General features: G+C 38.1%; 1 protein-coding gene across 2 annotated transcripts; it reads right to left on the bottom strand.

Moving 5' to 3' along the window:
- Nucleotides 1-228: 228 nt before the first annotated feature.
- On the bottom strand, nt 229-10,372 carry PRR7 (pseudo-response regulator 7). 2 transcript variants are annotated; one of them, XM_078303351.1, is made up of 12 exons: nt 10,095-10,372; nt 9,869-9,973; nt 9,681-9,772; nt 9,101-9,576; nt 6,144-6,305; nt 5,886-6,019; nt 4,256-4,417; nt 3,112-3,298; nt 2,166-2,589; nt 1,845-2,082; nt 1,136-1,759; nt 229-688 (listed from the first exon to the last, which is right to left on the bottom strand). In XM_078303351.1, the coding sequence occupies exons 4-12, from the start codon at nt 9,477-9,479 to the stop codon at nt 578-580; spliced, it is 2,421 nt and encodes an 806-aa protein (XP_078159477.1). In that variant the 5' UTR covers nt 9,480-9,576; nt 9,681-9,772; nt 9,869-9,973; nt 10,095-10,372; the 3' UTR covers nt 229-577. The 2 variants fall into 2 exon arrangements, with proteins under 2 accessions (XP_078159477.1, XP_078159478.1); XM_078303352.1 differs by having other exon boundaries at nt 3,112-3,277.
- Between the last annotated feature and the right edge of the window lie 2,217 nt (nt 10,373-12,589).

Below are 12,589 nucleotides of genomic sequence, written 5' to 3'. Positions count from 1 at the left end.
AACACAGAAATCTTCAACAGCCCAATACAAAATATATGGATTATGGAAGCTTTCTAATGGAGAAATGAAAGAATCGAGTAGTCACAGTGCAAAATAGCATAGGTGATGGCCAACTACCAGGATTAATATTTCCTACAGGTTAGAGGGCAGATCCCTTTCGCATGCAAATCAATGCATTCAAAAGCAGGTCCTAGAAAATGTTCCATGAAGTATAAAACAGCCAACAGATTGAAAATGAAAAATGCACAAACCATCACATTAAAGTACAACTACAGAAGGGTTTGACATCAAAGGACTTAATACATAGCTAATAACTACCCATCACTGGGTCTGGTAATCACTATGGAAGTCTGTAGAATAATTACATATGATAGACAGACAAACATGGAACAGGCACCCAATTTGTAAACTCCTCTTTTTATTCAAATATACTCTAACAATTTCGGGGTCATGACTAAAAGCTGAGATCAGGATCATCATAAAACGAGCTGGTCTAAGCAAAGGAGTTAAAATAGTTTTCTAAAACTCAACTGCCTACTTGGTAGGGGTTTTGGTTAGTAGCCAGTTGAGATGAGGGTTATCTCTCAGCATCCCTTTCTGGATGGTCATGTTGCACCGACTGACGGACAAACTGTCCACGTACGCGCGGCCGTTGCTCTGCCAGCTTCTTTCTGCTTTGGTAACGCACCTGAAATGAAAACAACAAACCTTCAGAAAGAAACTGATAATTTTTTACCAAAACGATAGTAGTACAAAAATGTATAATCTTTTCATCCTTTTTCATTTTTTTGAACATAAATCAGGCTATATACATTCTGGATATAATAAGAAACCACATATATAACACTTTCATGTTGGTTTAGTACAAAATTTTCTGGACAAATCCAGTACAGCAATTATAACAAAATCGTGTTAAAACCTTGCAGAAACAATCTCTCTACAAAGAACAGGCAAGATGATTTTTCTGAACAAAGAAGCATCATGCCTCACAAGATAACACTGCCTAGTGCAGGATACTGTTTGATAAAAACACACTTTAGCAGTGATGCCCCGTGCCCGTGGATTTGGAACAAAATTTAGTAAAGCATGTAAACTGAAACTGCAAATGGATATTTGGTTACGGAAAGAGGGCTACCTTTTTATTGAAGTTCCTCTCTTTTCTTTTCTGCCTGAACTTGTTCAGAGCAGCCTCCCTCTGTGCAAGCCGGTCCTGATAAACACCACTGCCACTCCCGCTACCGCTCCCATTTCCATTACCATTCACAGCCCCACTCTTCTCGTCCACTATGTTAGCACTCTCCACATTGACCCCACCAGCAAGCGCAGCAGTGCTACCTCCATTCTGTCCATTGCTCCCATGGTTACTCCCTGAGTTGCTCACGTTCATACTGTAATTAGCAGCCTGGCCTTCAACAGGCACTGGGACCATAGTTTGAGATGGTGTTCCAGTCATGCCAGAGGATCCCATGGGCATGCCACAGTCCATAGGTGGCTGCGGTGAATTTTGTTGTTTCATTCCGTGAAGATCGTGGTGGTGGTGAATGTGGTGATAATGATGGTGGTGGTGGTGTTCCAAGTAGATCTCCCTTGTTTGCCCCGGCACAACCATAGCCGTTGCTGTCGTTTCTTGGCTCATTTCTTTAGATTTGGTTTGTACGGTTTGTTGGCCTGCAGCTGGGGCTGTTGCAGCTGTCCGGAGTTGCACTGGGTGGAATGCTGAGGTGTGTTGATTGTTCTTGACAGCCGATGGTGATGAAACCTGTTTGTGTCATATCTTTACTTCAGCACTAATCAACACAGAAATGCACAATTAAATGGCTGATCAGTTGGCCTAATAGTCGTACCTTTTCTTTGGCAGTGGCCGGGCGGTTGGTGAACACGTTCTTAGTAGTGGAGCCCATGTCATTATTGTTGCTGCCTTCATTGGAACCCTGCTTAATCGGAGTTGCTTTGTTTGAGTTTGATTCAGTGTTGTGGGTCAAGTCTGTCTTGACAGCCTCTGAGCTGTTATCTACTGGCGAGCAGCTTCCCCCATAGCCTCCCGTTGGTTCCTGGTTTGAATTTACTGTCGATGTGTGGTACCTTGCAAACATGAACAAACAGTTAGAATGCAACTTTACTTGGTAATACCACACCTAGGAGCACACTGATCTTATTTTTTTCACCTGGTAAAAGCAGATGAGTCTGATCGTCTCCACACGTTTCGATCATCAACAGGTGGTTTCACACAGTCTCCAGCTGATCTCAGCCGCTTTAAGCTCAGCTCCAGCGAGGGTAGTTTGGCAAATCCATCACGGCCCTTCTCTTTCCCATCAGATATCTTCACGAACCTGTTGGGGGCATCTGCGACCCTTGTAGCAGCTTGTTGGGTGCGATTGCAATTGGTAATTGAGCCGATCAGGTCAGCTGCTGTAGTGGTTGGCTCATCGAAGGTGTTGCTTCCATCTGTCACCCCCTCAGTTTTCGGATCACTGTCAGGTGTCTTGTCAGTGCTCCTGTCAGCTGGCTTAGCAGGGACCATTTCATTCAGGTGCTCTGAATTCTGATTGCCAGGTACCCCAATTTCCAAGTCTTTTCCCATGAATTCATCTATAGAAACATAAAAAACGTGATGAGCGATACTTCAAGTTTTTCTTATCATTCTTTTACATTAATTTTACATACATATGCAGACTAAGAGGAACATTCAACAGATAGTTCCGTGGCCATCCAAGGAATATTAGGTCACATTAAACATAATTTGAAGCACAATCCAAGCAAAAAATCAGGAAGCACAATACAAACCATAATTTGAAAGCTCAGTCAATTCCAGTATGCATCAGTTCACAAACAGTATGTTCCAGAAGAGGGTAGAAAAGGGGAGGGGACAAAAAGGGAGAGAAGGCGTGACCAGTCCTGACCAAGTTATTGTCCCTTGTTCCACAGACTTAAATTCTGAAGAAGAGACGAGGGGAAGGGAGGGGACAGAAGGGCACAAAGGCACATAAGTAAATACCCTCCAAATTGGGGGCAGAACATCAATCTTTCCCTCTTCTTGTTGATTAATTTTCATCCCTTCCCATCCCCTCCCACCCTTATTTATGAAGTGCAAAGATTTAAAAAAATTATTACCATCGCATTCCTTTTGGGTGGCAATAGGTAGCCAACCATCACAATAGTTCTCAGCTTTGGGATGGATGACCTGGGCGCAGGTGCTATCATGTGGATCAGCCAGCTGATCAGATGGAGACAATGGTTGTGGGCTGTCTACTTCCACAGCACGCTTGGTCCATGAGCTCTGCGTGTTAATAAGAGGTGCCTGGTTCATTTTCTACTTATCAAAAAGTTGGAATTTACATGGAATCATGCATGCGAAACGACTAGAAAACTAATTGAAATACAGAGGATTCGTATCTCATAAAAGGAGGAAATTGCATAGTAATCCCTTCAAAGCACAATCTAATTCCCTATCAAATTTCCAATTTAGGTATCCAAGCACTTTCAGTTTTTTCAATTTAGGTGCCTAGTGCCGTTTTATTTCAGTACAGAAGTAAACAGAAATTAGAAGAGATAATAGTAGATTCAACCATAAATTTGGCTTTGCCTTGGGAATTTTGCTCACTAATGAATGATGACAGGCACAAAATTAGAACAGATTAGACTGTGTCCAGTGTGGTCCCAACTGATATGAACGGGCTAAGCATAACTCTATTGGGGTGGGGGGGTAGGGGACCATATCAGGGAAAATTGATGGTTGTCAGTGGGGTATTTGCTGTATTTGTACATAGGTTATAAGAAACTGATGTTTGTCACTGGTGAATGTTTAGAACTCCCAGAAATTGCAATAGGTTTTAGGTTTTGAAGATACCATACACTCTGCAGAAACAGTTTGTAGGCATTTCCTTGAATTTGTACTATTACATCTGCAGAGTATCTACATTGTGCACATTGAACTAATGTCTAGTAGATTATTATTTGATGCAAGTTAATCTTGATAGCTGTCTGCTTTCATATTTCCAATTGACGGTTGTCTAACTAATTTCTCTTCAGAACATGTCCACCAACCAAATAATAACTTTGCAATATTGTAACTAAAGCACCCAATTTGTGTCAATTAAACAACTATTTTGCAATCTAATCTTAAAGAAAATCTGGAAATTTTGGACAAAAAAAAAATTAGGACTTTGGACGATTGGAATTAGTTCCAAAAATATGAAGGAAGATCAAATGTTATTCAAAAACTATCCGAAACCTCAAAAAGAGTATCAGAATATACCTGAGTGCCACTACCATTATCACTGCCATCCCTTGCATTTAACCTGATACTCGTATTTCCTTCGTCATCACTGCTGCCACTGTTATCATCAGAATCTTCACCACTATTTGACTTCTCACATCTCTGCATTTGGATTCCACTTTCGCTTCCACTACCACTGGACTGGAGTAATTAAAATAATCCCATAGTTTAGGTACAAGAAGAAAAGGATAAAGTCATGGAACAGTGACTTAAGATTTACGAAATCTGGTCAAAGGATTGTTGATTCCTTCACATCATTACTGGTACTTCAGTAACAAGAAATACAAAAAAAGTAGATTTCTTACAAGTATGCACATCAATACTGGTACTTGAGGTCAATATGTGATAAGCGTGCAAATAGCATGACTTTGTCATACCTATAAAGGTGCTGCTTTTACACAACTACCCAGTACTGAAAACCAGGTCCAGCCAGAAATGGGTCAGATATTTGGACCTGATGTACGATGGGAAGGGCAGAGTTAGTAATCTGGACTTTCATGAGAGGAACAAGCAATAGAAGCGGATTGTCATTTGTTAGGGAGAAGGTAAAGAAAAAAACTGCTTGTGCCTGTGCGATTGCAAGAGTAATTATCTGATATATTTACCAACGGAGTTTGTCAACATGGGTTACATCGTATTTATACCAAGCTAGGCAGTGATTAAAATCCATGCTCCCATTTAAGGGGGTGCGTTAGCTGTAGCAGTCATTATGATTTTTTTGTGGCATCAAAATTACAAGGGTATTATTGCATAACTGTTATATTACAATGTCTTGTGGATCTTTTCTAAGGTTGTAGTAAAATGTCTATTGTGGGCTGAACCACGTGAAGAAGATAATGAAAGTTAATTCACATTTTTTTTTTCTCTTTACTACTATAAGACCCTAAGTTAACAGTTTATAGTAACTAATCCATCTGTACCTGACCTGGCCCAGAACACAGTCCAATTACCCAATTACTTGACAAGGGAAGTTTGGATAAAAATCATTGAGAAGTGTGAAAGGTGCTCAGAAGTTCAAAATTAAATGTTACCCCCAATTTGGGCTCCAAAAAATCAAGACTTTTTATAGAAATTGTAACCTTCCCTCCCCTCCTCTGCCCCTCAATTGGAGTACAAAATAAAAGGGAAGCTCAATTCTGTGTATGGATTGTGTAATGCAATGAGCCTATTATTATGTTCACATTAATAGCTCGTACTACCTGGAGCCAATCTACTGGACCCAAAAGATTCAAATATTGATTATATTAAGTGATAATGTCCTACATGTATCTGACTTGCTGTGAAATGAATAGAACTCAGGTTAAAACTCAGGACCTCCTTAATTTCACTACGTGAGTACGTAGTACCTTGAAAGCACTGACCCAGCGGCAACCAGATTTAAGAACAGATATCTTTTCCACTTTTTTGTTTTTTGGAGACTAATAATTGCACAACTTTTTAATTAATGTTAAGAGTTAATAAAACAAAATGTTTATCAGTAAAAAAGGGTGTGTTTAGGCAATTGACCATTTTGTTCAGTTACCAAGAACTGTATTAAAACACAGATAGAAAACTTAATATAGATGCTTCTTGTTCATAAGATGAGAGGAAAGCATGACTTTTAACTTACACTATGACACCTTCTCCAGACATGTTGCCAAAGGATCTTTAGTTCATTCTTGCGAATAGGTTTGACCAAAAAATCAACCGCACCTTTTGACAAACACTTAAAGATAATGCCCATTGAATCATTTGATGACATCACTGCACGAAAATTCATTAGTTGTAGGAGCTAAAGTATCCATATAATCCAGAAGATATTTGGACAAAATAGGACAAAAACATTTTTTCTGTAAATAAATATGCTTTAGAAAAAAAAGATGCTCACTAATCACAGGAACAGTTTTGCATGTTTTGTGGCTCATTATCTTGCTTAGTAGACCAATTCCAGATAGGCCTGGCATGACAACTTCGGTCAGCACCAGGTCAATATGATTCATCTGATCTTGTAGAATCTTCCATGCCTGTAGGCCTTCTTGAGCAGTTATAACTGCAAGTAATTCAGATCAGAACAATAAGGTTTAATACACCAACCTATACAGTAGAGTAAAAAAATTCAGTATATAGTATTGAAAAACAGCACTTCTTGGCTATGATTTTTAGCTTTTGATTGCTAAAGTTTTCAAAGTACAGACAGAATCAGCAATAGTTCAGACTCAAGTATGCAATCTCTGCTCTTAATTTCAGTACTTCTTGGCCGTGATTTGAATGTACCCTACATATATATACACATTTTTTTCTTATTTTTGGAAGGCCTTTTGTCCCATTTCTGGTTCACATCTGTGTTTAACCAGGGATCGCTCTAAGAAAAACATTCTCAGAAACCATGCAATAAAAAACACAGACTGGCAGTTCAGCTCTAGTGGTGGAAAGTATACTAGAAGTGAGCGATCATTATTCAAAGTTCACGAAATGAGCCATTTTTAGGACAATAATTAAGCCATCATTATTAATTTTAACACCGGAATTCCAACTCAGATTCAAATGTCCATAAGATCGAGAGAGAGAGAGAGAAGTAGCTCAATATACTTAATTAAATAACTTCCCTAGAGAAAAAAAAAAAACTGGATTAGATCGGATAAAATGTGAAGTCTGACAGAAATAGCTTGAGACTGACATTTGGCTTTGAAATGAGGCCTCGTTTATTTTTTTTTAAGTATGGGTTCCCGCTAACCCCCAACATCCATTTCTTTTTAGATGCCTCTAGCGGAAATTGAACATGCCTCTCTCTGTAGAGAGGTGAGGCCACATCACCATTTGTGCTATGCCTGCGGTTCAAGATGAAGCCAAATTGATGCTAGATTGGAACAACATCCTTTTCTTAATATAATAATGATTATGCTCTAGTTTTTTCCTTTTCAAGATGAAGCCAAATTGATGCTAGATTGGAACAACATCCTTTTCTTAATATAATAAGGAGGAGGGTCGTGATAGGCGTGGCGAGCCAACGATAGAATAGACAAATGGTCGAAAAATAGCCATTCTCTCTTAGCCTATCCCAACTTGCTTGGGACTAAAGGCTTGGTTGTTGTTGTTGTTGTAGTATTGTCCAGAGGCAAGCACTTCCTGGAATTACTAGACAATGCCCTTGTGGTACTTGGAATGTATTGGTTCAAAAGGTTAAAATTTCTACTCAAATAAAGTCAACTGAATTCTTCAATTTTTGCACAGCACATTAATCCCAAGATGAAAAAAAGAGAAAAAGACAATCTAACTTGTCGGGCTTACAAAAGAAACACACACTCATTGCTTCTTTTATGGAAAAAAAACACAAACAACTTAATCCAGTAAAACCAAACACAGTGATAGAGAGTTTGTTGATGAAAAGGACATTCCCAGAACCATATGATATCAAATGATGTTCAATGGAAGTAGTGTCCCACAACAGGTCAAAAGAATATACCTTATCCAGGAACTATTGGTACTATAATGACCTTGGTACTAGTCACATATTTAAACAAGTATAAAAAAATATGGAATCAGAAAGATACCAGAATGATTTCTAAAAAATGTTAGACAGACCAGGTTTATAGTATACCAGATAATTGGGAACAAAGTGGGTGAAGAAAGAATCGTAATGACAGAAAAGGAAAGAAAAATAAAAGCTAGAATAGGAGCCAAGGGAACCCTACTCATGTCGGAACTTTTACATAGGAAAATATTAGTGAGTAAATGAACTAATTTAATGATGCACTAGACAGAATAGGTTACAAGCAATCAGAAGTAGTTTTGTTACCTCACACCCCCACACTACACTTTGCACTGGTGACAAAGTATCACTATTATTATTAGCGGTAACGTCTCCACAGTACACACTCCCCTAAAGCGTAGTAGTTTTAAAATAAAAAAGTGCCTAGCCAAGCTCGTCTTCCTTTTTTTTTTGGATGCTAAACATCAATTAGTGCTAACTCTTGAAGGTTTTTAGAAAATACTTTCCATGTGATATTGAGAGTTCATTAAAGAGTTTGGCTAGTATAACATCAGTGTCATTTCAACTTATATAACACCAACTCTAAAACCTATCAAATCGACTTCAAACCGTTCAAACCGATCTACTTCATTAGTTGTGCGTTTACATGCAAAATTTATAACTTTTCGAATTTATTTAGTATTAAGTCAAGCGGTCAAAAGTGTGAGTTTTTAAGTTAATTTTAATACATTAATTTTTCAATATTTTTACCGCTTGATTTGATACTAAAATAACTCGAAAATATAAAAAAATTGTATGTAAACGCATCACTCATAATGTAAATCAGTTTGAACGGTTTGGATTAGTCGTTCGAAGTCAATTTGATAGGTTTTAGAGTTGGTGTTATATAAGCTAAAATGACACTGATGTTATACTAGCAAAACTCTAAAATTAAAATGAAGTAGATAACAATGTATGGAAGCTCGCTCCTTGAAATAAGCATCTTTGTTGAATTAAAAAAATATTTTTCTCAATATCAAATACAAGATTTTAAGGGCATTTTGGTCTTTTCCAACAAACAGTAGACGGGGTTGATTGAAATTAGTAAAAGTTGGTCTTGTCTTTCATTTCTTATATTTGCCGATTCTTTTTCTTTATTTGGGGGGTGGGGGGGATGCCGGGTGTAAAGTATAGGAATTGCAGAGGTACTTCCCCGTATCATCAATTATCTTAGTAGAGCTATCTACTTGAAATTTGACTTAGACAGGGTGCTGCATAAATTTCAACATTCCCAAAACATATTTTTAAAAAGCAAAAAAAAAACAAAAGAGCACAGAAAAATCATCTAATAACATGATTGCTTGAAAGATGCATACCTTCATAGCTACAATTCCGAAGCAATGCTGTGACAATCTGGCGGGTAGAGTAGTCATTCTCCACCAGCAGCACCTTCAGTGTTTTGACAGGAAGAAACCTTTCCCACTGAACGGGCCCAAGGTTCTGCTGCTGCTGCGGTGCCTGCTTCTCGATCCCTCCTTGCGGTCTCGGCAGCTGAGGTGCATCGTGTGGGCCTGCATGACCATTTTGAACTATTACTGGCCCGTTAAACCGTGACTCATCCTCCTCTGACCCTCCCTCATTATTTCTTGCCTCGTGGGGTCCAGGGTTCACTTGATGCCCATGGTTAGTGGTGTTTATCTCAGCTAGAGCCCTCTGTGAAGCGCCTTCAGAGGGGACTTGATGAACACTTTCCATCAGCCGGATTCCAATTGGTTGTTGTTGGATGTGGGATTTTTATCTGTTATGTAAGAGTACAGCTTGCACATATTCTGGTTTGTAAACCTTCACAGATCTGGTAAAAGGGCAGAGGAAATAATGGAAACAATTAGACCTTTTGGTTTGTAAACCTCCCGGAAAATGATTAATGAGCTGATTGTTAGGACATTTTGTGCTTACATAGGTTACAAACACTCTCACAGCATATGGTCTGTGGCTAGCACACCGATATGTGAGAAAAGCACGAGAAATCTTCCCCTAATTGCTTATTCCTACAACAAGATACGAAAATAAAACAAACTTTAGCAATCATTAGTAGCAATAGCACGGATTTACTTTTATGTAAGCAAATGGACAGAAGGGCGAACCAAAACGAAAGTGGAGTTTCCGATTGGTATCCAGGGACTTAAATCGCTTCTGCGGTTAGAACCGACCGACTTCAGACAGCAATTGTTATCTCTAGCAACTTTTGGCTGAATGGATAGAACAAAAAAACAAATTGAAGAAGAAGATAAAAATTTAGAAAGTTCGGAATTCGATAGTTCATTGATTAGAGATATTTAAAACTGCAAGATTTACGAATCTATTCCGTACCGAGACTGCTAAGCGGATCTCAAACCGTCGGATCAAGAACGAATTGCGATCTAGAAACCACTGTTTGTTGAAACGAACTGCACGAGAGGGCAGAACTAACTTCTTAATCGGATAAGAAAAAAAAAACTTCAAGATATTTCATTTATTCAAGTGTGTTTGTTGTGTTTTGTCAAGGATTTAGCGGGAAGGGTAAGAAGAAATGGAGGCAGAGACCATGGTATTAGAAAGACGAGTGAGAGACGAGGAAAAGATATCGAGAGAGGTGAAGAAGCGGTGGAGAGAGGAAAAGATATGATATCGCCTACTTTTAAAAGAAAAAGTAGTGCCTGCTATTTCAAATCGGACCGTAAGATTTAAACGAACGGATGGGATTCATATAAAAAGAGTAGCTGAATTCTCAATTGAATCGATCAGGTCCGTTCGTATTAAATCAACGGCACAAGATGGATTAATCGGGCCCTCAATTTTCTTTTTAAAAGTAGCGGATACGGACTCAGAGAGGGGAGATATTAGGAGAGGAATTCAGAGCTTAGGGTGACGTGGCACAGATCGAGGTGGGGAGCGGCCCTGGTGGGGTCCGACGTGGAGCGAAGACTGGATGAAATCAAAAGCCGCAAGCTAAGCAGCCCGCTTCGTATCCCCTTGATCCTGCCGATCCGATTTGGACACGTGGCGCCCTCTCCTCTTAGGTCCCCTTAAAGAAAGAATAAACCTCCCCGCTCCCGGACTACAAATCCAAACCCTTTTTTTATTTCTAGTGGGACATTTCTGTAAGAATGAGTTATATCATCTGACGTGGTGCTCAAGATCCAAGGATTGTGGTCTATGCATAAATGGAGAGGAGGGAATTTTAAAACAAAGAGAGGATTGCGGGCTGGGCCATGCGGCGCGCCAGCCATAGCTATCACTCTCTGAGTGGGTCCCACATTAATGGGATAAAAATCATAACGGTGGAGTTAACTCTGTTTAAGTTCTTGACAAATGTTGTTGTTTCTGTCTGATGGTTGATTGTATTAATATTAAACAATTACAGCAACATTTCTGTTTTCACCTCTACAAAATATGGTAATATCATATTTTGTTTTCATGATGGCAACAGCCCAAGATTTTTTTATAAGAATCAAGTAATCAACTACCGTTGATAATTAGTAATAGAAAATCATACTAAGAATTTAGACTAAATAATTTATTGAATTACTTTTATGTTTGGATAATTAAAAGATTAGTATTTTACTTTCTTTCAGTAATGATATTTTCCAATCTTAGAAATTTAACAATACCATCATTTAACCTTTCTCATAATCTTAATAGGTTTTTTTTTTTTTTATAAAAGTATCTTAATAGATTATGTATTGCCAATAGTTTAACTCAACGAGAGCTTTATGAAAATATTTGTTAGCAGCATTTTCTAGACAATTGAATTTATCTCGACAGTTGATTAAATTTCGTGATTTTCCAGGGGCATGTAGACATTGAGGAAGAGGCAGCTCCGCAAGTGGAATTTAAATATGTTTCCGTATTATAAGAAACAAGCATTGGATAGCAACAATCGCAAAGGGAGAAGGTTCTAGATCCATTAATAAACGGGGAAAGCAGGAGATTAACTTGTAAGTGTTGTTTTCGAACTAGGAATCTTGATAAACATTGTAGTATTTGCACCGTACTGTATTCAACTAGAAAAAAATTATTGCGGTAATTGGTTAGGTAATTCATCTCTTTCCTAGGGGCGGTTTGTCCGTGAACTCTGGACTGTGGACTTCATAATTTTATATTAGGAGGGTTAAAATGCACCTTCTCATTTGTACTTTAACGTGTGCTCTCTTCTTATATTTTCATTTTCAAAGTTCAAATAGTTGATTCGAACATTTCAATGTGTTTTGCATATTAAAATGTGCTTGGAGATCAAATTTTTACTATTTTTTCAGAATTTTTTATTAAACTAAACAATAATTGTGATGATTTTCAAAAAATTCAGCAAAGTGATGACTTTCAAAAATTCTGAAAAATATTAAAAAAAAATCAAAAAATATAAAATTTGGTCTCCAAACACATTTGAATATGAATAACACATTGGAAGATTTGAATCGACTATTTAAACTTTGAAAATGAAAACATAAGGGGAAGCTGCATTTTAACCCTCCTCATTTTATATTCTATGGAACTGAATTAGAGTGGTATTGGGTTGACAATTTTAAAATTTATTAATTTTCTAAAAAAAGTTTCATTGGACGATCCGGACGGTTTTGCATTCGTGCGCATGTTATCATCGTTAATTACTTTTTTACGTACTTGTTTCAGTAATTAAACAAATGGGATAGTAATCACAGTAAAACGATAGAGGAGCACCACCGCTTGAAATTATCCATATCTTACCTAACACTCCACAAATAATGTGACAAGGGGCGGTGTATTTGATGGGCACTAATCTGCTTTAAGATTTGTTCGATCTGTACAATTTTTAAAACGAATTGAACGGTAGAATTACCGCGTCGGAC

The sequence above is a fragment of the Carex rostrata genome, chromosome 6, assembly GCF_964058835.1.
Source record: "Carex rostrata chromosome 6, lpCarRost1.2, whole genome shotgun sequence".
NCBI lineage: Eukaryota > Viridiplantae > Streptophyta > Magnoliopsida > Poales > Cyperaceae > Carex > Carex rostrata.
Note: the sequence above shows the minus strand (reverse complement) of the source record. Positions and strands in the feature narration are given on the sequence as shown.

Bases quoted from the DNA above. Each gene is read 5' to 3' on its own strand.
- PRR7 (XM_078303351.1), bottom strand. From the start codon at position 9,479: ATGGAAAGTGTTCATCAAGTCCCCTCTGAAGGCGCTTCACAGAGGGCT. The intron at 6,020-6,143 runs GTGAGCATCTTT...ATTTTCGTGCAG, and splicing joins CAAAACTGTTCCTGTGATTA to TGATGTCATCAAATGATTCA. The intron at 2,083-2,165 runs GTGAAAAAAATA...CATGTTTGCAAG, and splicing joins GACTCATCTGCTTTTACCAG to GTACCACACATCGACAGTAA.